This window comes from Euleptes europaea, chromosome 4 (assembly GCF_029931775.1).
Source record: "Euleptes europaea isolate rEulEur1 chromosome 4, rEulEur1.hap1, whole genome shotgun sequence".
NCBI classification, from domain to species: domain Eukaryota; kingdom Metazoa; phylum Chordata; class Lepidosauria; order Squamata; family Sphaerodactylidae; genus Euleptes; species Euleptes europaea.
Window position 1 is genome coordinate 57,403,595 of NC_079315.1, and position 25,096 is coordinate 57,428,690.

General features: G+C 42.0%; 1 protein-coding gene across 2 annotated transcripts in view; it reads left to right on the top strand.

Moving 5' to 3' along the window:
* AOPEP (aminopeptidase O (putative)) overlaps nucleotides 1-25,096 on the top strand; it is a 237,014-nt gene that overhangs the window by 25,189 nt on the left and 186,729 nt on the right. For both annotated transcript variants that reach the window (XM_056848223.1, XM_056848222.1), the window contains exon 4: nucleotides 560-808. In XM_056848223.1, coding sequence (XP_056704201.1) covers nucleotides 560-808 — 249 coding nt within the window. The remainder of the gene's footprint in view (nucleotides 1-559; nucleotides 809-25,096) is intronic.

Consider the following 25,096-nt stretch of genomic DNA (forward strand, 5'->3'; position numbering starts at 1 on the left):
CAAGGAAATGCCCACTCCCAGATATCAAGCCTCCTCATGGCTGGTGTTTTGGCCACTTTTTTAACAGCTACCCTATACTAGCCAGTACTGGCTTACTTTCACTTCTGATCCATGCCACTCAATATATTTATTTTAGTTATTTATTATTTATTTACTTTGTGTGTACATCATCTCTCCCCAATGGAAACCTAAAGTCACTGTCCTCCATTTTACCCACACAATAACCCTTTCAGGTAGCTTAGGCTGATTGTGTGTGACTTGCCCAAGGTCATCCAGAGATTCAAACCTAGGTCTCCCAGTCCCTCATCTGACACTCTGACCACTACACCACTTTGGCTGTCTTGTCTGACAGAGATTGTCACTATGACAGTCAATCTCTTATACCACAAATGAAAGGGGAGACATAGTCTTTCTGATCGAAAGGGTTTGTTGCTGAAGTGCCTTACTAAAACCCCATGGCACTTCACAGCTGCATTGTCTTAGTTTGCTTGGAAGTTGTTATTTAACTGTGCTTATTAGAAATGCCAAATTAAACCATTCTATTATTTGTTATTCTCAGGATGTTTGAACAGGCTTGTGGTCACTCACCCTATCCTTGCCGTTTTCAAGATCCTGTGGCTGCTGCTCAGGTGGTCATTCCTCATCGGCTCTTTGCTCCTGGGTGTCTTAAGGAATCTTGTGAGAAAGTTCTCCTACAGCTGATTCCTCAGTGCCTCTCAGCAGCTTATGCTCTGCTTGGTACCCATCCCTTTTCCAGACTTGATGTCTTGATTGTCCCATCCAACTTTTCCAGTCTTGGAATGGCAAGGTAAGGCTGTTTTCTAGGTTTATTTTTCCCCTTGCCAGTTTACTTCTCTGTTGAACTACTTTTAATGGGTCTGAGCAGGTGGTGATGTCTCAGCTCTAGGATTTTTGGAGGAAATTCATTCTCTGGATCCTTTTCAGTTTGGCTTCCGCCCTGGTTTTGATATAAAAATTGACTTGATCAACTAAATAGATGACCTCTGCCAGGAGATAGACAGGCAGGTGCTTCCATGTTAATTCTCCTAGGTTCAAATTTTGAGATCTGGCTTTGGCCAACTTTATGTTTCTATGAAAAATTTCTTTAGTCTATGCTCATTTAATTCAGTGGACTCAGACTGGAGTCTCTGGGTGGGATGGAACAGTAAGTCTAAAGTATAATGATGTTACTGTTTTCTGCTTGATTGTGCCAGATATTCCTGTTGATCCAACTGTAACAATTGAATGGCTTTAGTTCAACTACAGCCCTGTGTTCCAGAACTGCTTTACTACTTCATGTATTACCCTGATGCAGAAAGGGTGCTGTGCTATGTATTTATTTAATCATTTGGCTTATCTGCAGTAGTATAAACATAACACAGCATGCTGGCACAAAAGGGTTGCTGTTCTGGGAATTCTAATTGTACTCCCGTCTGCCTGGGAAGGAAATAGCCATAAATTTTCAGTCGTCATCTTTAGAATTGGGATATTGTGTGTGTGTATTTGTGTGGCCATGTATACTGGGAAGTCTGTTTCTCATTAGCTTTCTAGCTACTTCATTTTTAATACACCAGTGTACCATCTCTTATTTGAAAGGGATGGCTATTCCGCATTTCAGAATAGGAAGAAATGATGCTGCTTCTTTTGCAGAACAGCATAATTAGAGGCTTGAGGTTATTTTTTTCCAGCAGTCACTGCTGCAGATTCAGCAGCATATTCTTTCAAGATCTACCGACTCACTTTTAGGAAAACTCTTCCTTTGAAATATTACTTATATGTCTTGTATGTATCATCCCTTATGGTTTAAATTTATCATGAACTTGTTTATGGAAAAAGAATCCTGATTACTTATTAAAAAGTAATCAAAGGCAAGCACTCCTGTTTCCCGATCTTCAGTAAAAAGTCAAAGGCTTTGATTGTGACTATACTTAGGTTAGTGTTGGCGTCATCTAATGACTTCATTGGTTCTACTCCAGTAAGTAGAGTGGTGGGTTATAACTCTGCAGTTGTGGTTTCTATCAATGGTTCTGTTTTCCTGCTCTACTTCAGACTTCTTATTTTCAAAGACTTGCCAAAAATTGGAAGCAGGAATAGTTCTGTGTTTATTTGTTGGGAATGGGGGATACTGAACTATAGACCAATTTAACATTTGTAAGTTGGACCCCCTGCAATCTAGTTAAAAACATTGCTTGTGACAGAAACAGATATAGTTTTAAAACTAAGTTAACAACTCAAAATTCTGTGTAAGGCACAAAATTACCATTGTTTGAATTGTTTATTTTTTGCGCAAGTGTCCTTTATTAAGAAGGTGTTATAGCATAGTGGGACATAACATTTCTGGCTCTCAGAAACAAGCTAGAAACAATGATTAACTCTTGCTATGCACAGTTAGCTTTTGACATCTTATAATAGATATATAGCTGCCTACGTTATCCAGTGTGTGGACTAATTTATGTAACATTTCTTTTCACTATCTTGAATAGCAAAGTATGGATATCTGTGAACATCACCAAATCTGTCCAGTGGGGCAAGCCACTGCTGTGGTGTAGTGTTCTGAAAATCTGGAGGAGCTTCCAGGTTTGCAGAAAAATCTAAAATTATTCTCCCCAAAATTGGCAGCTGCCCCCACAACCCATACCTATGACATCTGTGCATGAACAGATATTGCAAAAGGCAAGTAACTGGTGGTCTAATGGCAATTTTGGTTGTTGAAGGAGGAAGTTGGAGAAAGCCAGAGCTATGAAATTTCCCCTTCCTTGCAGCTTCTCCTCTTGCATAATTTATTTGTAAACATAGCATTTGACTTGGATATTGTAACAAAAAAAACATACAAAACAAGGGTGGTAAAAACCAACCGTCAACAGGGAAAAGTTCATACTTAATGCTGCTTGTTTCTTTCCTTATCTCATAATATGTATATTTTTTGAACAGGAAAAAGTACTGCTAATATCCCTGCTTTCCCTCTTCTATCTTAATTCTTTTTCTTACTTTGGAAATGATACTATTTATTTCATTTCCAAGAAGCTATATGAACTTCTGAGACATAATAGTATCTCAAATAACAAAGATTCAGTAGCTCACTGGAATGTTAACCCATTTGTATCAGATATATTGTCATCTTTGTGCTCCGTGAAAGTCTGTGTGTCCTATTGTTCCTAAGCCCAGATAATCCTTTTATATATTTACCTCCTATATATGGGGTTGTGCTAGTGCAGCTGGAAATTTTAACTATAATTTCAGAACTACAACACTCCTTCTCTCCTCTGCTTCCTGTTGTGAGAAGATTTCTAAATGCCTGGAATATTAAACGGTTTTTAGAATAAGGACTGCAGTTCAGAAATGATAGTTCTAAAGCATCCTTTTGTGCTTTTTGGGCCCAGGCTGTAATGTTTAATTTTTGTATTGCTGTACAAACATGGCAATATTGTTTTTATCTCTAGGTTATCGCCATTTGGCTGATGTCTTGAACAGTAACCATTGGCCAAAGTAGACTGCTCAGGTTGCCCCTACCCTATTGCCCATGTTGCTTTCTCCAAATCGAAAACAGTAGTGCAGCACCAGGGCAGTGATGTGTGCACTATTATCGTATTAAGGAATACTGTTCCTTGAAAAAGGGAGTGGGGGGAGAGAGAAAATGAGAAATGTGCTTCAGTTCACCAGAGTTTTGTTATCTGAAAAGAACAACACAGGGCTATGTAGTTGTGAGCCTCCTATTTTCAAGGGACATCAACAGTACTTTGGTGGTAGAAGGATGGGTTGATAACAGAAGGAGGAGAAGGAGGAGAAGCAGTGTTTGCAAGAGGAGAACATGCTAAGGTTTGCACAGCCTTGCATTTATAGGACTGGATCCCTAAACCGTTGCATGCCAAAATGGAGCTAGCAGGGATCTTTGCTGCTTTCACCATTGGTTCTGCAGTCCCCAGTGCCCTTCCCCTTCTTCTGTAGGTTATAGGAAGGGCCTTAAGAACTGTTTGGGATGCAGCAAGGAGGGCTGCAGTGAGAAGAGGGAAATCACTTCCCCTCTCTTGCATAAATTTGTGTTCAACCTGTGCAAGAACAGGATGTGTGTATTTGTGTATTATTTCTGCTGATCTCTTCTTCCTGCTGCACCCTCCCTCCCCCCTCCAGTGCTAAATCCCATTCCATTCCTGAGGGTCCCTGACACTAAGGAGTGGCTTTGTGGTGTGTATACACAGCAGCAGCCTAATATAGGGATAGGCAATAAATACTTTTCCATAAGCATTCATTATGAATATAGAACAAAACATAGGTCCTTTGTTGTATTAATCATATAGAAAATCCAGCCAGTAACTAGTTAGGACTTATTAGCTCCAGTACAATCCAGATGCCGGCTGAGATTTTCAAAAGGCATGCCTAGAGGCAGGCTTTAAAAATCTTATTTTGGCTCTGTAATATGTGGTTGTTCTTCAAACACACAACACCCGGTAACTTCTATTAAAACCGGTGGGCTATTGCTGAGTGAACTATTTAATACTCAGCACATTCTTCACTATTCATTCAACTGAGGGTAGTTTTGGATGTTACAGAAAAGTGATGATAGTGGGATACATGGATGACTCATGAACCAACTTTTCTTGCTTTCTGGGTGAGATACAAATTGGGACTGTGTACATGGACCACCTGATGAAATGTGTGAGTAGCGTCTGCATGAAGAGTAGAGGGTATTTGACAGGAGGATTAAGGTTTTTCAAGAGGGGAGATATACTTTCATGTGAGAGAGATGATGAAAAGGTGACATGTTTGGGGTGGAGCTTTAGAGTACATTTAGTATTGGGAATTTGGGGTGGAATTTTGGGGATGGGGAAAAATTTCACTAGGGCAGTACCACAGTGAGAGTGGGGAAACATGAGCTTCAGTGGAAGCTGGGTGGGGTGTGAGGAGAAATCTCTGGATGGGAAGTGCATGGATAGAAGATGTAATTTTTTTTTCCAAATGAGCTCTCTACCTCGGAGGCTCAGGGCAGGTAACAAAAGCATCCTTCCTCAGCAAAATGGAATCAGATTCTGTCATGTTAAAGTTATCATTAGAGTCCCTCTGGGTCTAGGTTCACACTGTGCACACTTAGATGTCAAAAAGTAGGTTTGCAATGCTTTTGAAGAGGCTCAGATTTGAAGGAAGTAAATTTACTACATTTTTACTTCGCCTTTCTCCCTGAGTGGGAACCCAAAGTGACAACATTCTACCCTTCTCCATTTTATTCTCACAAGAACCCTGTGAGGTAAGTTAGGCTGAGAGGATGTGACTGGCTCAAGGTCACCCAGAGAGCTTCAGTGGCAGAATAAGGATTCAAACTTGGGTCTCCCAGATCCTAGTCCAGCATTCTAACCACTACATCACACATTTCATAATTCGCAGGAGTACAGGCAGCCACTGAAAGTGCATCTAGACTCTTTTGCATTGAAGAGAACCTAATGCACAGATAATTTGATTGATTGATTACCCTTGGTTGATTTGAGGGACTATAATAGAAGAAGTGTGTGTGTTTGTGTGTGTGTGGTGGGGGGCAATCTTTGTATCAGACCTAAGCAATTTTATGTTAAAGCTAACAACTTGAATTGTGCCTGGAAGAGAAGAGATTGTGACTGGGCAGGCAACATCAGGGGAAAGCCTTGATGTTTTTGTCCTGATTGTTGCTACTTCCAGGACACCTGGTTAGCTGCTGGGTAAAACAGAATGATGGACCACTGGTCTGATCCAGCAGGGTTCTTCTTAAGTTCTTATGCAAATGTTAGAGCACTGGTGAATTATGCTCCACCAGCTTGCCCTATGAGAGGTGAGCAGTTGTATTCTTATACTGTACCCTGCGATCAACATTCAGCATTGGATACAATCAACATGGATCACAGAAGTGTTTTCTTCTCTTTTTTTATTCTGTTTTTTTATATATATATAGTACCTCTAACATCTGCTTAAGCAACCTCTCTCCAGTGAAGTGATTGGCCTGGGTCTTCAGTTGTCTTACATTTCCCATCTGCACCCTGCCAGCCTAACTTATTATCTTTCTCTGCTTACTTCAGGTTCTGTTCCTGAAAGTTTTTCTGCCTTAGGAATTTCAATTCCTTTTCCAGCAGTTTAGGACTTAGTGATTTTTTAAAAATATGAGACTTTTGGAGGCTAGTTTAAATTATAAAGACCTGCGCACTATTTTTTTTTCTGGTTGCATAGTTGTCTACTTTTATTTTAGGTTTGTATACTATATAATTGACACTTTGCTGGTCCAGTTTAGGATTTATGGGGCCAATTTTTATAGTGTGTGAATCAATTTAGAATGGGATCAAGATGGCATTTGGGTATAAAGTAGCTGGTTGGTTGCTCCTACTACCCAGTCACTAGCGCAACTTAGCTTTAAAATGCAAGAAGTCCAGAAACTCTGTTTTTGGGTTGGCCAAAACAGTGTGGAAATGCACTTTGAGTTTCATAGACCAATGCGACAACATGATTTAAGGGCATTCAATATTTATAGTGTGAACGGTGATGAATAATGATAATTTGAGGGATGCCTATTCATGCAATCTTTAGGGACATAGCAGTTCTTTGAGGAAAGCCTGAAGTCAAATTTGCTACCTCTGTTGTAATGGCCCTCCACTCAGTTGTCAATTGGGGATCAAAACAATATTTGGAGTACATCAAACACACAATATTTCCTTACTAGCATACTGAACCACTTAGTCCATAAATGCTTAACAGATGTGTTTGAACCTGTCTATCATAGGGTGGAACACACAGTAATTACCTTCTGGTAAAACTAAAAGGAAGATGTAATAAAATTGAGACTGCAGTGATTGAATTCAATCGTGAGATCATAGCAGTGATGCTTCTACATGGATTTAAATTTATCGAAATATTTCCAATGCATCATACTTTTTTAATTTAAAAAAGGGCAGCAAAGTATATGTTCAGAAACACATTTTTACTCAAACTCCATAATGGATGGAACAGGCAGAATTTCCCAAAATGTTCTTGTTTCCTAGCTGACTATAAAGTCAGGAACTGTGTTTAAATGTAACCTCTTTTGAGCACATCCACTTTATCTGTGAACTACTGAAACCTGTGCAAATAATTAATTATTATCTTCTGGACGATAGAGAATAAGGCCATAATACTTTTAAACAAAATGACAAAATGGAAAAGGTCAGTTATTTTGTGAGTGATTTGTGATGGCTCCCAAATAATGGCTGAAGCAAATTTTTTAATTGGTAAAAATTGTGTGTGCTGGATAGTCATTGCTTACAATGTTACAGTGGATAGTGAAGTAAAATGCCTGCTAAATGTGGGATGCATTCATTTTCACATTCCTTTGATATTCATTGGCCTTTAATGCATGACTGTTTCCCATCGCTGGTCACTCCCCCCCCCCCCGCTACTTTGGGGCTTTGCTTTGATTACGCATGCATTTTCTGACCATAAGAGGTCACCTTGCTCTCCCCATGCATTTCGGCAGCATTTTCTGGATGCTGGCTAAACAAATTACAGTTGGAATGAGAGGAGTAAAAATGCACAAACCATAGATTCCTTTTAGGTACACTGAGGGTCTTACTTTTGTCCCGTGGGACTTCTGACTCCCCCCCCCCCTTGAAATAGCAGACTCTCATACCATATTAGGAATTGCTTTTGAGAGTCGCTTGAGTAAGGGATTGGTGCTGGAAAAATGCAAACCTAAAGCCCTGCTGGGTCTGTAGAGCTACTTGCTTAGATCTCTGGATTTTTTTGTGCAGTTTGGATTAAGACTGCTATTTTGTGCATGCTTTTTTGGGAGGAAGCACACTTCTGCATAAATGTGTTCAGGACTAGGTTGTAAGGATATGGTACTGTCATCAAGCAATCTGTATGTTATTACTCACAGTGTAGATTATATTCGTCCTAAGCTGTTTCTTTCCCATGTTTTCCTTGTCCTTATCCCTTTTTTCAAGAGTTGGTTTGCTACAATTTATTTGGTATCAAGTGCCCTGACCTGGATGGCCCAGGCTAGCCCGATCTTGTCAGATCTTGGAAGGTAAGCAGGGTCAGCTCTGGTTAGTACATGGATGGAAGACCACGAAGGAAGTCCGTAGAGGCAGGCAATGGTCATTGTATTGGCCTGTTTGTTTCATTTGGCACTTCCTTGCTGATTCTCCTTCCTGTTCAGGCTTGTGATTGTTTAATATATATGTATTATTTTTAAAGATTATTTTAATCTCTGGGAGACCCAAGTTTGAATCCTTATTCTGTCACTGAAGCTCTCTGGGTGATCTTGAGCCAGTCACATCCTCTCAGCCTAATTTACCTCACAGGGTTCCATTCTGTTTGACTGTTTGCCAAATGAAAGGGAAAGGTGAGATTTAAAAGTGCGATAAAAATGTTTTAAATAAATTCCAAAGGTGAAAAGTTAACATTATAGCTTCATGGTGGGCTTCTATACCTTGACACTCTGAAGTTCTCATTTGGAACATTCGTTAGAGCACAGATTCTCATGGGTCTATACTAGCCCATCAGAAGCTATATTCCCAGCACTTTCTCAGTTGTGTAAAAATCTGGATGCCTTGCCTGGAATTCTGTCCCTCTGTCTGGCAGCCTCGTCTGGAAAACCACTTACCTGTGGCAGGTTCTTCCATTAAGAATTTAATTGATGTTTTCAGAATATACCATGATGTTTTCAGAGATATATCGCACAGAATAGTTCTTCACTCATACTTTGTCTTTTTTCCCCTGTGAGTGATGCTGTTTTTAGCCTGTTTCATTTGGCAGTTACCACTGCAGTTAAGCTATGTAAGCATAGTGCTGCTGCTTTTCTTTAACTGCTGTTCTTGTCCCAGTCAAAAAGGAGGGCAAATTTAAAATGAGTAGAACACTATTGGAGCACAGGAATTTTGTGGGCATGAATAAAGCATAGTGCTGCCACATCCTGTTATTCCCCACAAGATATGCTTTGGAAGAATGGGGGAAATTATGCACATGTACCGTACGTTGGTGTGTCAAAAATTGTGAGATTTAAAACATTTTCTGTAATGAAATGGTCTTTATTGTTGCAGTAGCTGAATTAAGATATTAATTGAACCACTTTCAAAATTGCCTGTATAACTACAGCAAAGAAAATACCTGTCCTGTCCTTTTCTTCATGGTTCCCAGTACAGTTTAGTTCTAAACAGAATTAAACCCTTCTGAGTCCATTGAAATCAGTGGGCTTAGAGATGTGTAACTCTGCTGAGAATTGCAGTGATAGGTGCATAGCTAACAAGCCTGGCCCTTTTGTGAGAAAGCCTTTGACATCGGTGTAAAGTTCTGGGGACTGAGCTGGTAGCACTCCAGAGTAATGGAGGCTATCTGTATGTTGACATACCTATTGAAGGATTTCCTACCAAATAGCCAACCTGCCTAGCTACCTATGTATGATTGTGTGGTTCTACAGAGTTATAGCTAAGCAACTATGTTGCTTCTGTGCTAAAGTCCTCTTTCTGTTTAACAATTTGATTTGGGTAAGGCTAATATCCATGTGTGTGTGTTTGATGTGAATTGTGCCAACAACATCCAGAGTAGTAGTCACGCTGGTTTATTGCTATAAAATCAGCAAAAGGTTGGTTCAGGAGTAACACCAAACTGCAGTTTTATATGCTACTGAATGCTCCTTCTCCCCCTCCACTCATGCATTTACAGTGCATTCCTGATCTTTAAGGGCGAAAGCCCTTAGGTGGCCAAGAAGTCGCTGTGCTGGCATTGGGGCCCTCCATGCCGGCATCTGGGCTTCTTACACCACCGTAAGTGGCCCTAACACCGGCGGGGAGGGCTGGATGCCGGACTCCGTTGCGGCAACACCGCCCCAGGATGCCGGCGGGGCCTTCCATGTCCCACCAGTGTAAAGGCCCATGCCGGTGTCCTGGGGGCATTCCAGTGTCCTGGGAGGCGCTCCTGGAGCATTCTGGGGGGGGGGGAGGAGCTGCCGTTAGGCAGCCTCCTGTCCCCATTCGCCCCGGGTACACCGGCGGTGAGAGAAGCGAGACCGCACCAGCTTTTTGCTGGCACAGCCTCGCTTTTCTCAATGGGGCGAAAAAGGCCGTTTGACCAAAAAAAAAAAAAAAAAAAGCCCCTAAAAGGCTTTTTTAAATCTTTCGGCAGCTGTGGAACGGCTTAGGAGGCGGTGGTGCAACACCTCCTCCCCACCATCTCTGGCTGCCGCCAGCTCAGGAATGGGCTGTTAGTCAATTAGTTCTAATTTATCACAAACCATAGATATTATTACATCGAAAGCGGAAGCCAGTTTGTGTACACATTACTTTGCATCCTGCAATCTATGTCATGTCAGACTCGAAATGGGGATAAACTAGCTCTAAAAGGCCTAAATTTTTGTGCATGTACAGAAATATATAGAGAGACTCTGCTAGATCATACTAACTTGGTCCTGGTTTGGGTTAAGTTACACTGGTGAAGATATAGGTCAAGTCAGTGGAATTGCTCTTGATTTATATCTCTAGGAAATGGAAATGGTCTGCAGCCAAAAATTTCTTTGCTGAATTGTTTAGATTGGATGATTTTAAGTTTCAAAAATGTTTACATATTGATGTATGTTTATATTGATTAAACTCATTTGGTCCTATCTAGGCTTCAGTGTGTACAATGTTAATGCATATTTTCAGGAGTAAGTAAACATTTGACATCCATTAAAATGATGCTAACAGTTGTAACAGTATGTCTTTATCAAGAAACAATTTATAAAACACACAGGAAATGGAGATGTGTTAACTTTGTATGGTAGATATATCTCTGTGCATGAGTGTTTCTGTTAATATAAATACATTCTGCTTGGTTAAGTTTTATTTCTTTCACAGTGGTATTATTTATTGTAGAACATTTTACTTTTTCCCCTTTCCTACTACTGCTGTTGGCAGATGCCCAGTTCACTCCTAACAAGTTACAGCCTTCTATTGAAGTCAATGGGCTAAAAAGAGCGTAACTCTGCTTAGGATTGCACTAGAAATGTATATATGCTCAGTAAAATAAAAATAAATTCTCTTTTACCATACTAGCCCTATAGCACCTTGATTAGCAGTCAGCAACCAGTTCTTTATTATCTTACTTTCTCTGGTACCAACGTAAAAGGAAAAGCTGGGCTATTTTTGACCTCTCTCTTTGCTTCCAAGGCTCTTGAAATACCTTGGGAAATGGGTCAAGGGGGACCTTGTTTAAAAAGCTAGGAAAGGAAGAGACATGATAAGGATGCCTTCCCCCCCCCTGTTTTCCACACTTCAGACAGTTGCATCTCCTCGTTGATATACACGCTGTGCAACTGTGTTCTTTGACTTGAGCCATTGCTCTCCACTTCCTCCTCAGACCGGCCTTCTGGCAAAATGTATTTCCAACCAGGGTCATTTAGCTTAGGTTGGATGTAAAGTCTGCTCATTTGCAGGGGTACTAGTTTTCACTGGCTAAAAGGAAATAGGAGAAACAGCGACAGGTATTTAATAACTCTTGTACATGCGTGTTTATCTTAAGAACGTCAGATAATTTAGTGTTTCACAAAAGCGGGGTATTTTAGTTAAGGAACCTGTAAAAAGCTTTCGTTAGAAATTGGTTCAAAGACATTTCTGGCTGTTGAATTTGACAGTTAACTTCTCTATGTGTTTTCTGAAATACAAATGGAAATTTCTTTTCAGAGATATGGGGGGGGAACCCCTTTTAACGTGAGACAGCTGCATTTGTTTATAGGCTTCTGTCTGTAAAGTCTTGATGTAATTTGACCCAGAATGGACAGCTGTTTGAACTCCCATATAAAACTATGCTCCACACAGTTTGTCTACTACTTGTCAAGAATGCCAAACATGTCAGAGCAAACTTTTTTCCTCAGCTATCATTGCCTTGATAGCAGAAAGTAGGCTTGTTGTTGCTGTAGGGGATGTTTTAGATGTTGTTGTTTCTTGTTTGTTAAATTTAAATTATGTCACATTAACTCTCAGATAACTTTTTATTTTTGCAGAGGAGGGGGACTTTCCTCTACCTTAAGGAGTCTCAAAGCAGCTTACAATCGCCTTCCCCTCCTCACAACAGGCACCTCGTGAGTTAGGTGGGGCTTGGCAAGTTCAAAGAAATGTGACTGGCCCAAGGTCTCCCAGCAGGCTTCATATGGAGGAGTGGGAAAACAAACCCAGTTCACCAGATTAGAGTCTGCCACTCATGTGGAGGAGTGGGGAATCAAACCCAGTCCTCCAGATTAGAGTCTGCCGCTTTTAACCAATACACCATGCTGGTAAAAGGAATGCAATAATTAAAATAACAAATACGATTTATCAATATTAAAACAAGCCATAAAAATTGCTCCCAGGCTAGAAGCAAACCATGAAAACCTTAAAAAAGATGGAACACTTCAATTAAAAGCCTAGGTAAATGTAAGCAAGAAAATGAACGGTATTTATTTAAAAAGGCATCCTGTTAAGCCAAGCTTCTGCCTGAAATGTTAAAGAGTTGGTATTATACAAGTGGCCCTGACCTGGATGGCCCAGGCTAGCCTGATCTCGTCAGATCTCAGAAGCTAAGCAGGGTCAGCCCTGGTTAGTATTTGGATGGGAGACCACCAAGGAATACCAGGGTTGCTGTGCAGAGGAAGGCACTGGCAAATCACCTCTGTTAGTCTCTTTCCTTGAAAACCCCATAAGGGGTCGCCATAAGTCGGCTGCGACTTGACGGCACTTTACACACACACATTATACAAGTGAGGAACTCATCTCTGTCATCTGCACAGCAGTTGTAATTTTGGGTGATCTCCAGCCCCCACCTGGCAATTGGCAGCCCTAGTTCTTCTGGAGGAAGTGGCTGCTTTGAAGGGTAAAGTATATGATTTTATACCCTTCTGAGGTCCCTTCCCTCCTCAAATCCCACTCTCCTCAGGCTCCATCCCCAAAATCTCTAGGAATTTCCTAACCTGGAGTTGGCAACCCTATCTCCTTCCCACCCAATAGCCCATTTAACTATCCTCTACCTAGGAAAACTATGGTTCAGTTGTATGGTGCCTGCCACTGGGCCAGACCTCCTTCCATGATAGGGAACCCATAAGGACTTGTGGGGTGGGGCATCTCCATTTCCTCTGTATTTCACTCTCCACACTATGTCCTCTTTCCCTCCTCCTGGCAACCCCCATATCCTCTCTCTTTTCCCTGCATCATTCCCAATTGTTTATTTCCTCGCTCATTAAAAGGATATTCTTCTTATTCAATAGATGCTAAAAAAAAGAACAGGTTCCAATGGCCAGCATAGTGGGGGTTTGATTAGTCTGTTTGTTGAAAATACTCTATTAAAATCCGTCCACTGATTACAAATGATGTGGTGGCTCAAGCAGGTTAACTTTCAATACATTCGCTGAAATTAACAGGTATAAATGTTTACTTATGCTCCAGCCCCTCTAATTTAGAAACAGCTTCCCAATGGCAGAAATTGACTGAGCTATGTCTACAAATACAGTCGATTTGCCCAGATATTCCCTGGATAGTCTGTGGTGATATGAATACTTCTATAGGCAACTCCACTGAATGTTTGATAAAACCTTCCTTTTGGCATTGGGATCCCTCAATTATCAATGTAATACTTGGCCAACTCAAAGCTAAAGATTATTAAGTTAATTTTGGTGGCCAATGTTTGATACATTTTGCTGTGCAGTTCGGACTTACGGTTATTAACAGGAACCAAAATTTTGATAGCAAAGGAGATTTCACTTATATTTCAGATAGATGTTGCAGTATTATTGATTTTATTTTAGTATCTTCTAATTTCCTTTTCTAATTTTCTTGTAGTATCCTGATTTCCTCACCCACCCCACACATGTGTTCCTTTAGACCCACAGCTTCTCTTTTCAATTTACATGGCATTTTGTGTTAAGGCAAGAGTTTAACATAGTTTCCATGTTTTTTTGAGCATAAATAATTTTTCTAACTCATATCTTAAACTGTGTTTTGATCCTAGAATATTACTACTGGTTTGAAAAAGTTATATGCAACATTCATATCCAGATATTATTTAGATTCATTATTTATATATAGCAAAGCTTCATGCCTTTCTGGATCTTGAAATAATGCATAAAGAGGTTGGATAACTTGTCCTTATTCCTGTATCTATGTGAATATATGTCTCACTGATTATCCAACTCCAAATGGAATATTGTTGTGCTGTAATCTTGTTGTAAAGTTAATGATGTAATATCACATTAGAAGAATGGTCATTAGATTATGGGGCTTTTTTTAGTCTGCTAGTAGGTTTCTCTTTCTTATAATTAGGTTTTGCATCAGACATTCAGATATGAAGTAATAAATCCATTCTGTTCTTTAAAATATATTTAGATGTTCTTCGATATTTAATTGGTAAAAAGATCATATGCTTTAAAAATCACATTGAACTATGTTCTCAAAGTGTATTAACTTTTTGATAATTTCTGTCTTGTGCCATACAGACTTAAAATTTACAGCTTTCCCCTTAAAAGTGAGAAAGATCAGATGGTAGGTTCATAATGTTTGAATGAAGTATTATTTTATGTCTCATAGTGTTGGTGAATTGATGGTTAATCCTGAAATGTAAACACTTGATACTCCTGTAAGTGTCTCCTCCTGTACAATATATCATGACAAAAAGCAGGTAGGCATAGTAATAAAAGAACTACTAGCCACAGTTTTGAGGAGTTGCAGTGGTGGATGGGAAACCCAGTGTGGACTGCCCACAATGTATGGGGGAAATTAGGAGTGATGCTAGTAGGCCTAAATCCTGTTCAGCCCAACATTCTTGGGAGAGACAGAACATCAGTGGGAAAAGTTATCTTTTGCTAATCACATTAATTGCTTTAATGGTGAAGAATTTGGAATCTGTATTATAGGCCACCCCACTAGTAACTTTTGACTAATGCAGTCTGTAAGCCACGTATTTCCATTCATAATGATTTAACCAATTTGTGGATTATGATGTGATGATTCTGGGTTGTTTGACATAGCTATTACCATAAAATCCTCAAACTCCATTTTGGATTCATAAAACTAGCGTGCCTGCTTAGATTGTTCCCTGAGTCTGCCATATAGGCAACATCTGGAGGGAACTTCAGGACTTCCCTGAAGAGGTGTGAGGCAGAAATCTTCCCTTTTTAATTAATTGTTCCTGCTAAAGAGTACCAGATTTACATCAGCCATCAGATAAGCAGGAAGGATGTAAGCCTCACCTTAAAATTAGTTTATCTGATTAGATTTTCACAAGCGCTCCTTGTTTCCGTCACAAGGTTTTCTTTGGTTCACATCACAAGGTTTTCTTTGATGACCGTACATCTGGAGCCATACTGGGCACTTTTGCATCACATATTGACAGACATGGTTTGTTGCTACAGGGATAAGGAGCAGACCCTGGGATTGATGGTCCATTAATCAAAGACTTGCAGATTTTGTGACAAACTATAGTTTGTAAGTACATCTGAATTGTACTCTTTCCTACAAAGTAAGATTCTGAACTTTCTTTGAGTCCTGGTTTGTAGGAGAGATCACGAACCAATAGTCTATGATTTAGCTGTAATAACAACCCATTCTGTAATTCTTCTCTGATGGTCCATATGATGGCCATTGCTTTTCATGTAACCTCATCCCCACCCCAAACATACACCTCTATTCTTTTTCAGCTAGGACTCTGAGTCTTTGTCTCCCCTTGCCCTGCTCAGTTAGCCCCAAATGCCACATGATTTTCTTTGAGGGAAAATTTGCTTTTACTGCTTCACCCTGCAATACATGTTAGGACTGATCTGTGAGAGACCATTGGGAGGGGATAGAAAGGAGTAGACAGAAAGGGGACAGGGTGCTCTTGGCCTTTTGCGCAGCTTTCAAAGGGCTTGCTCAGTGGCTTCATCCCCTTAATACCAGAAAGGTAAGTCAGGATGTCAGGGCAGGCTGTTGGACATGCATGTGATTAAGTATGGCCCATAGAAGGGGCCATACACCAGGCTGGGAAGAGGCTCCAGGTCTTCTCCAGGCTGCTGAACAGAGGAGGAGAAACAAGGTAATGTTAACCTCCTCCCCTCTCTGCATATAACTAATTCAGACATAGTTTTCGGGGCATATCTGCCATAAACTACTCTGAATGTACACTTTTAGTTACCTTCAACAAGACTTGACAAGATATATACCTAGTCAATTATTCCTGGTAACATAACCTTTTATAAGCAGGTACTTTTGATTGTTGTTATAACTTTGAGGACAATTGTGCTCCTTTCTGTGTTGAAATGCTTCTTCTCATAGAAAACAATTAACTTTTTCAAAATGTTTACCAATCAATTATGAAAGCCTCAAGTCATCTGTGAAGGTGTGTGTGTCTGTAAAGTGCCATCAAGTCACAGCCAACCTATGGTGACCCTGTAGGGTTTTCAAGGCAAAAGGTGTAGATGGTTTACCATTGCCTTCCTCTGCATAGTGACCCTGGAATTCCTCGGTGATCTCCCATCCAAATACTAACCAGGGCTGACCCTGCTTAGCTTCTGAGATCTGATGAGATTGGGCTGGCCTGGGCCATCTAGTTTTAACAATGTGACAATGTGACCCGTTCTTGCGATTCCACTGTAATTACTATAAAGTTTATTTATTATGAGATAAATTCTGCTATTTAATGTTAGTAGGAACTAATCCATTGTCATCAGTGGGGTGCAGAATCTATTTCTATGAAAGTCTTTGTTTTCAACTCATCTTTTATTTATCATCCATATAGAAGCCACTCTGTTGATCACATAATTTTCAGGCTTTTGACACTGAATGTAATGCATACATACAGTTCTTAAAAGTGGGTGATTTTAATCTTCACATTGACAATAAATCTGCCAGGTACTTTAAGCAATGGCATATACTTCTTGATATTTTGATTGCAGTGATTCCTTGATTTAAGCATGTAAATTTAACATCCATTGTTGTAGCTGATGTTTAGATATCAAATTCGTGTTCCAGAAGACTGCTGTTTTCTTTCAGATATTCTCTCTATCATTTGCTTGTTTAGATTATTAAATAATGTGGATAATACGGGCTTTTGAAATTATTTTTACCTTGTCAGTAGCTACGAGAACTGGAGAGTGGAGTGGCTCAGTTGAAAGAGAATTATTAACATAGTTTAATGGATAGGTTTTACACTAATTAAATAAGAAGCTCATTATTTCCAGTCATTGCCCCCAAATATGCCCCCCCAAATTGTATCAGGATTTTTTTGCTGTGTAGAAGAAATTTGTGCCTCTTCCTGGATTCATCTCCAACATTTTACAGATGTATGACAAGCTGCAGCATTCTCTGTCTTTGTCAATATCTGTGTTAGCATGATGTAGAAGCAGTTCAGATGGCATTCATGAAGCTAACGCTCACAATAACTGCTCACGCAAGTCATCTATTCATATGAACATTGTCATGTCAGTGGAAGGGTCCTACTTGAGATCACATCTTCTCTGTGATTAGAAAAGCCATAGTGCATTTAATTAAAAGGTTTGGTAACAGGCATAATGTGTCCCCTCCCCCCCCGATTTGGACATCAGCCTGAAGTTAAACTTCCTGGACTGTGCGTGATGTGGCCTCTGAACCGACCCATAGGATGGCTACATGCTTCAGCTAGAATAATTGGGAGTTGTATATTTTAGTAAAAGATCCAAATATCTTTGGAATCAGTAGAAAATCACACTGGTAATAGGAATAATTCCAGTTTAATACATGATGGGAATATAATAATAGAGTCTATAAAGGCTTTGTGCAATATAATGGGGTTTCACCTACATTGGAACGTGCCTGAGACATTAAAGGAGCCTGAACACAGTTCATACCAAACAGATGTGTGGAGCAAATTTATTATGAACAAGTTGGGGCCTACTAAATTAGCGGGGAGGGAATGCTATCTCCCCCTTAGGGGGGGAATCCCCCAGCCAGGCCCAGCTCTCTGTGGCAGGGACACCACCATAGAGAGCTGGGCCCGGCCGTCCCTGGATCAGCCCAAAGCTTCCCCCCTCGTGGACGCTTTCTCTGCATGTGCAGACAACACTCTTTCAAAAATCGGGGGGATTTAAACCACCTGTTAGAGTTTTTTAATTTCAGATTTTTCTGCAAAAAAAACCTGTTGGGGGGAAAGTGTGCCCCCTGTCTACAGATTTAAGTATTTACAGGCAGAGGACACATTTGGGAATTAGATATAAGAACATAAGAAAGGCCCTGCTGGATCAGACCAAGGCCCATCAAGTCCAGCAGTTTGTTCACACAGTGGCCAACCAGGTGCCTCTAGGAAGCCACTAACAAGACAAGTGCAGCAGGACAATCCTGCCTGTGTTCCACTGCACCCAAAATAATAGGCATGCTCCTCTGATACTAGAGAGAATAGGTATGCAGCATGACTAATATCCATTCTAACTAACTGCCATGAATACCCCTCTCCTCCATGAATATGTCCACTTCCCTCGATGCCTATTTTCATACCAGCCCATAGAATTTAAAGCTGCTTCTCAATTTGAAATTTTGAGAAAAGCTTTGTAGCATTGATTCTTAACCTTTACTACTATCCACCAAAATATGCAACATTATTATTGAATGCCCTGAAACCCAAGTAATATAGATTAGGACATAAAAACAGCACTCTAGACCAGTGTTTCCTAATCTGCGGGTCCCAACCCCAAAGTGGGTCATGAAGCCATGTACACGTGGGACACCATACTGAGATGGTTGGGATCCACTGCTCTGGACAAGGCAACTTTGTTTATATAGGTATATTTATGATACATGCATGTGATACGCAGATCTCAGGTACACATTCAATGAGACCCTTGAGCCAAATGGCTTTCAGCCAACTCCCTGATGTTAGGGTTGATTCCTTTTTTGCTGTGTGACATTTTTAAGGGCCCCAAGAAATCTGTGTTTCCCCCCCTTACAATAGAATGAGCAGTATTTTGCCCAGCTCTCCTCCACTTTTTATTAGAAGCCATTGTAAGTGGGGAGATGGAGCAACCTAAATTACTGAAGGCCCTCCATTTTCTCCTGAAAGTTCTGAGTACCCCCAGGATTTGTAGATAGTCTTTTAGGGGGGGTATGATCTCCGTAACGAATCGTCGAGCTGTGTGAAATTCTCAGTAGAGGCAGTTGAAGATAGGAAATAGCTATACAAGCTTTGTAGAGTACATACAGTATAGAAGGCAAAAATTGCATATTTTATTTGTAGCAATAAATACATTCTTCTCTATATACTAGGGTTGCTAGCTCAGGGTTGGGAAATATCTGGAGATTTTGGGGTGGAGCCTGGGGAGAGCAGGGTTTGGGGAGGGGTGAGACCTCAATGTGGTATAATGCCATTGAATTTACTTTCCAAAGCTGCCATTTTCTCCAGGTGAACTGATCTCTGTTGCCTAGAGATCAGTTGTAATCCCAGGAAATCTCCACCCAGCTCCTGGAGGTTGGCAACCCTTCTATACACACAGACAAATAAAATCAGAAGTGATCCTTGTAAGAAATTATTACTTAAAAGTATACAATTTGGCACTTGCTGTTACCTACTCTGCCACCAGAAATATTACTGGTTAAACCTATTTTCATAGTATAATTGATTGGTTAATTTCATTTTTATTATTTAACCATATGTTCCCACTAGATTGTATGCTTTCTGAAAAGTGACAAGTGGATAGCAGAGTGGAGTTGTTTTTGATTTGGTGAGGTCATTAAACCTCCTTAATTTGGTTTAGGAAACAGATATGGTTTTCCAACTTCAGTTTTGCTACAGTTCTGTTTAGTATTGCATAATCTGTTGGTTGCCATAAAGTTGTTACAAATTGGAGGGCTGATATAATATTAAATGAGGCACCTCGCCTGAATGTTGCTTTTGTTCCCTCTTTAACAAATTAGCATGTTGACATTTGTCACTGATGGATTTAATTATTTGCTGAAAGCGCTTTAGGAGAGTTTGACAGCATGAATGGGTTGTCCTACAGACTCTGAGAATTGATAAAGGCATCTTTGTTCTTTGTGCAAAACACACAACAGATATCTTATTGACTGACATGTATAAAAAGGAAGGCTTGTATAGCTGTTGCACAAAATAAGCTAAGAAAATAATTTTAAACCCATTGCTTATTCTGTGTTCCCTCTTCCTATGTGTCTTTCTTTTTGTTAACATGTATCTCATTAATCAAAATTACAAGAATTGGTACATCCTCATTCAGTAAATTGAAAGCGTTCTATTTAATACCCTGAACAGTTTGCATATGATTTGCGGAAGCTGATATAAAAAAAGAATAATGAATACAAGTAAAAATGGCTTATTCTAAAATTATCTTGAGCAATAGTCATCTAAGATAGATGTTATAAAACTTGTTGAATGTGTAGTTGAGGGCATAACTGACTGTGAATTGAGTGTATTTTTGTATCGCAAAATGGATGTAGACAGCGTAAGAATCATACTACTTGGTCATTTTCTGCAGAGGAGACAAGCTAGCCTGATTATTATTAGTTCCTGATTTCTTCATTGCCTGAAATGGTGTGGAAGACGAAGCGAGACTGTGTAGCCAAATTAGATGATGCAGAGGGAGGAATCCCTATAATTTCTTGATAATAAAAAATACTGTCGGCTTTTCAAGACATAATGAATAAAGTTAATGAAGTTAGGCACAGATAATTCTTTATTTAATGTTCCTTTTTCTTTTGGAACAATTTTAGTTTGCCACAAATTTGGATATTTTCGGATTGCTCAAAATGTAAGAGGCAGTTCTTACCCCTTGGTCTACCTGCTGAGGGTGTTAAGTCTGCTGCGACTCAGTACAAAACTAGGATTTGTCCGTGGACACGGAATAAAGAGAGCCAACACCAGAGTTGGGATAATCAAAGGGCCAACTTTATTTTTATTGCTCAAAAAGGATCTGCATTGTACACAAGCAAAAAACCTCCAGAGCTACTTGCAATGTTGGCAATTGTTGGAATGCAGAAGAGTCAGGCCTTCTCTTTTTTGTGCATCCCAGTTCTTAGGGCAAGACCACCCTGGCTCGGAGCAGTCACATGATTATGGCTCATGTTCCTCCTTGACAAGCTTTCTATAGTGCTCAAGGGAGGTGTGCCACATCCAATCCCCAAAGCTGCAAGGTCTGTAGATCCAGGATAGTGGCACCCATCAAGGAGTTCCTGACCCAGGTCACTCCAAGGCACTGAGGCCTCGGGCTTCTGGTCTGAGGGTTACTCCTTCATCTTCCAAACTGATGCCTCAGGGTGCTCACTGGAGGGGTTGTGACTCAGTGGTAGAGCATCTGCTTGGCATGCAGAAAGTCCCAGGTTCAATCCCCAGCATCTCCAGTTAAAGCCCCTAGGCAACTAGGTGATGTGAAAGACCTCTGCCGGAGACCTGGAGAGTCACTGCCGGTCTGAGCAGACAGTACTGACTTTGATGAACCAAGGGTCTGATTCAGTATAAGACACTTCATGTGTTCATGTGTGTGTTCATGTGTACCATGTCACTAAGTCCCTTATCACTTGTTGGCAAGGAAGCTGTAGTTAGAAATCTTGAGCTGCTCTTAATCAGTGAGCCACACCTGTCTTCTCATCGACTATTTGGGAAGCTTCCTTCCTTTCCTCACAAAGCTGAGAACAACCTTCTGTGGCCAATTTCAGTGCTCCCTACCCCCACAAACTCAAACACACCCTACCAAGAGTACTGTCCAGTGCCGGATTTACGTATAAGCTAAACAAGCTATAGCTTAGGGCCCCACTCTCTTGGGCCCCCCCAAAAAAATTAAAGGAAAAAAATATGATGTACATTTCCAAAATATAAGATAAAAAACAAATAAAATAAAACCTACATACAGCAACAGTGTTTGCATTATTAAGTTTGTTATGAATAAAAAATCATTTTAAGTTAGAGCTTAATAATTATTTCACTATTAATGTACTTCTTAATTGTATTTCAGCTCAACAATTACTTTGATGAAATACATATTTTGTTATGTGCAAATGGGTTTAGATACCTATTAGGTCCATAAATTACCATATAGCATATATTCAACAAAAAAAACAGCGACAATTTGTTGCTGACAAAGGACAGCTGGACATATAAAGGGCCCCATTACCTTCAATAGCTTAGGGCCTCATCAAACCTAAATCCTGCCCTGGTACTGTCTTTACATTTTGTTCTGTCCTGCGACCGGCCCTGGCCTGGGGGTCACAGGCCTTTCCCCTGGGTTCCCACTCACCTGGCCACGTGGCGAGTCAGAGGACGGCCGGGGAGTGGAAGCCAGGGTTGTGCGGGCGATCAGCCCGTCATTCTAGGCAGGCAGACGGTCTGTCATGAGTCAGCCTGCAGAGACCTCCTCTGACGAAGAGGGACATCCTCAGGCAGAAGTCCCACAGGAACAACCACAGGGCCTACAGTCTGCCGGAGGGGAGGATCAGCGAAGGTCAGGGGATGACTCACCATGTCTGCAGCCAGCCAGCTCAAGGACTCCAGTTGGACCTGACACCTTGCAACATGCAGTGTCTCCAGAGGCCTCGCCAGGGCCACTGGAGCAGAGGAGAAAACAGGTCCGTCTGGCAATGCAGCAGAGACGGCAAAGTGCTAGGCTGAAGGCTTTACAGAGGAACCTCCCCAGTGGCAGTGATGAGGAAGAGCAGGGCTGAAGCACCACCTGTGAACTCAGCCTCATCAGCATCAGCTGGCTGCTACAGCAGCAGGGGAAGGGATTTAAGCCATCAGTTAGGCTTGGCTGTTGTGCAAGCAACTTGTCACCAACCTCCTTGAGTACCTGCCTTGTTTACCTGCCTTGTTTCCCTGCTATCCATTGGATTCCTGGTATCCTGACTTCTTGGACTGGCTCTGACTACCGCTTTGGACTTCCCTTGCCTGTATTGATATCTCGGACTCTGCCTTCACTGTGAATGACCTTGGACTGTTCCCCAGACTACGCTTACAGCCCTCGCTCCTCGCCTATACCATGACACGGTCGGAGCCAAGAGGGCGGGGGGGGGGAGGTGATGCAGCGTCTGGCCGCCAGCAGGTGGGCCGACGCTACACCCCCTCATGTGTCCCTCCTCTCTCTCCCGCAGGCAAGCAGCCAGAGCTGGGAGCGGACGGAGAGCTCGGGGAGCGACGCCGTGCCGAAGTCCCTGGATCTCGGGAAGGGGGCACGGCGAGAGCCAGCAACGGAAACCACGCCCGACTGCCAGCTGAGACGCGGCCGGGCGAGAGTCGGGCGGGGGCGGGGCCGAGGATGGGGCCTGGCAACCCGATTGGCCCCAGAGGCGAGGGGAGAAACGGAGCCTTATAGGCTCAGGAGGGGTGGAGCCAGAGGGGGAAGCCCTTAAATGGCTGGTGGGGTGGAGCCTGAGGAGGATAGCCAGGACGGGCTGGTTGTGAGGAGCCCACAATCCTGGCGGACTCAGACGGGAAGAGAGTTCTGATTCCCGGCTGAGTGGTCTGAGGCCGAGGAAACTCCGCTGCCTCAGGGCGGGGCTTCGGGGTCGACCTAGGACAGTGATGGCGAACCTTTTAGAGACCGAGTGCCCAAACTGCAACCCAAAACCCACTTATTTATTGCCAAGTGCCAATACGGCAATTTAACCTGAATACTGAGGTTTTAGTTTAGAAAAAACAACTCATACATTCACATATTTTGCGTTAAAAGAAAAACACAATAACAGAGCTTTCAATGATACAAACAACTTTTTATTGAAAGGTAATGGTTTGCATTTGGCATGCATTTCAGACCACAAGCCATGATATAATTCACCATTTTTGTGACATCTTTGAGGACATCGTCAATTTAAAAAAAAATTTTTTTTTGGAAGCAGGGAAATAAGAAAGGAGGAACAGGAAGGATCCATAAAAGAACAGGGGCTTTTTGTTCCATTGCAGCCTTGTCTCCTCTTTCCTGCGAACTACAATTCCCAAAAACTATCTTAAGGCTTGATTCTTCACAGTTCTCGTGAATGAGTAACAACAGCAGTATTTTTACTTGGAGCTTTCAGCAGCAATATATTTCTTATATCTTTATTATGTATTGCTTATTATTATTAGCAAACCCCTGTGTTTGCAACTAAATTGTAATTGGCTTCCTGAACACAAGACAGCATTAGGAAGAGCCCCTTTGCTATTCTGCATAAATCATTCCATTTTTAATCAGGCTGTCTCCAGAGCAATGGGTGGAAACAGAATTTGTTAAAGACACAAACAAAATGTAAATAGAACTGTCGGTGGCTTGGAAGGGATATCTTATTGGGAATGCAACCACTACTTTGGTAGCTTTTCAAACAGAAAGTGGGGGAAGAGGAAGAGGAAATGATAAAGGCTGTACAATTTCCCATGAAATCCCATCACCACATGGGTCCCAACAATATACTATGGAAGACAAAAGTTTTGGCTGTTCTCAGGAATTGGTGGGGGGGGGGAGGGAAGAGAAAGGAAAAGAAATCCTCTCCAGTAACTGTAGTTTCCGAGGCGCCCCTCCCGCTCCCTCACATACGAGAGTATCCCCCCCGCCTCCCCCCCCCAATTCCAGCCTAGGGCCACGACCAAGAGGAAAGAGGGGGAAGGCATCTGAAACCCGCCCAGTCCACCTCCCCTGCCCCCGTCTTCGCACAGCCCAAGTGGACTGCGGGGCTCATGCTCCAGCAGGGCCTGCGCGCGCCTCCTCCTCCTCGCACCCCCCCAGGCTCATTCATTAAGCCGGCGAGGAGAGCAGCCCGCCCCTTCCCCACTGCGGTGGGGGGGCGGCGGCAGTAGCCCTCCCGTACCTATTGTCTGCAAGCTCCGGGGGCGAGCCCGAGCGCAGCTCCTGAGGAGCCAGCAAGGGCGGGTGGCAAAGCGGGCAGCGGCTGAGGCGGGCAGGCTCCGTCCGTCCGCCGGCTTCGCGGGCAGCTTGGAAAGAAAGAAGCGGGGAAGGGCTCTCGTGCTCTGCCTACCCTGTGCCTGTTGCGGTGGGCTGCTGCGTGCGTTAGCAGCATCTCCTCAAAGGCCTCAACACTCTCTGCGGGGAGCACTCAGCTGAGAGAGAGGGAGGGGCTTGCCCCGGGTGCAAGGAGAGGGAGGGCACCAGTGCAGGCTCGGCGTGCCCACAGAAAGGGCTCGGCGTGTTGGCAGCGGCACGCGTGCCATAGGTTCGCCAACACGGACCTAGGAG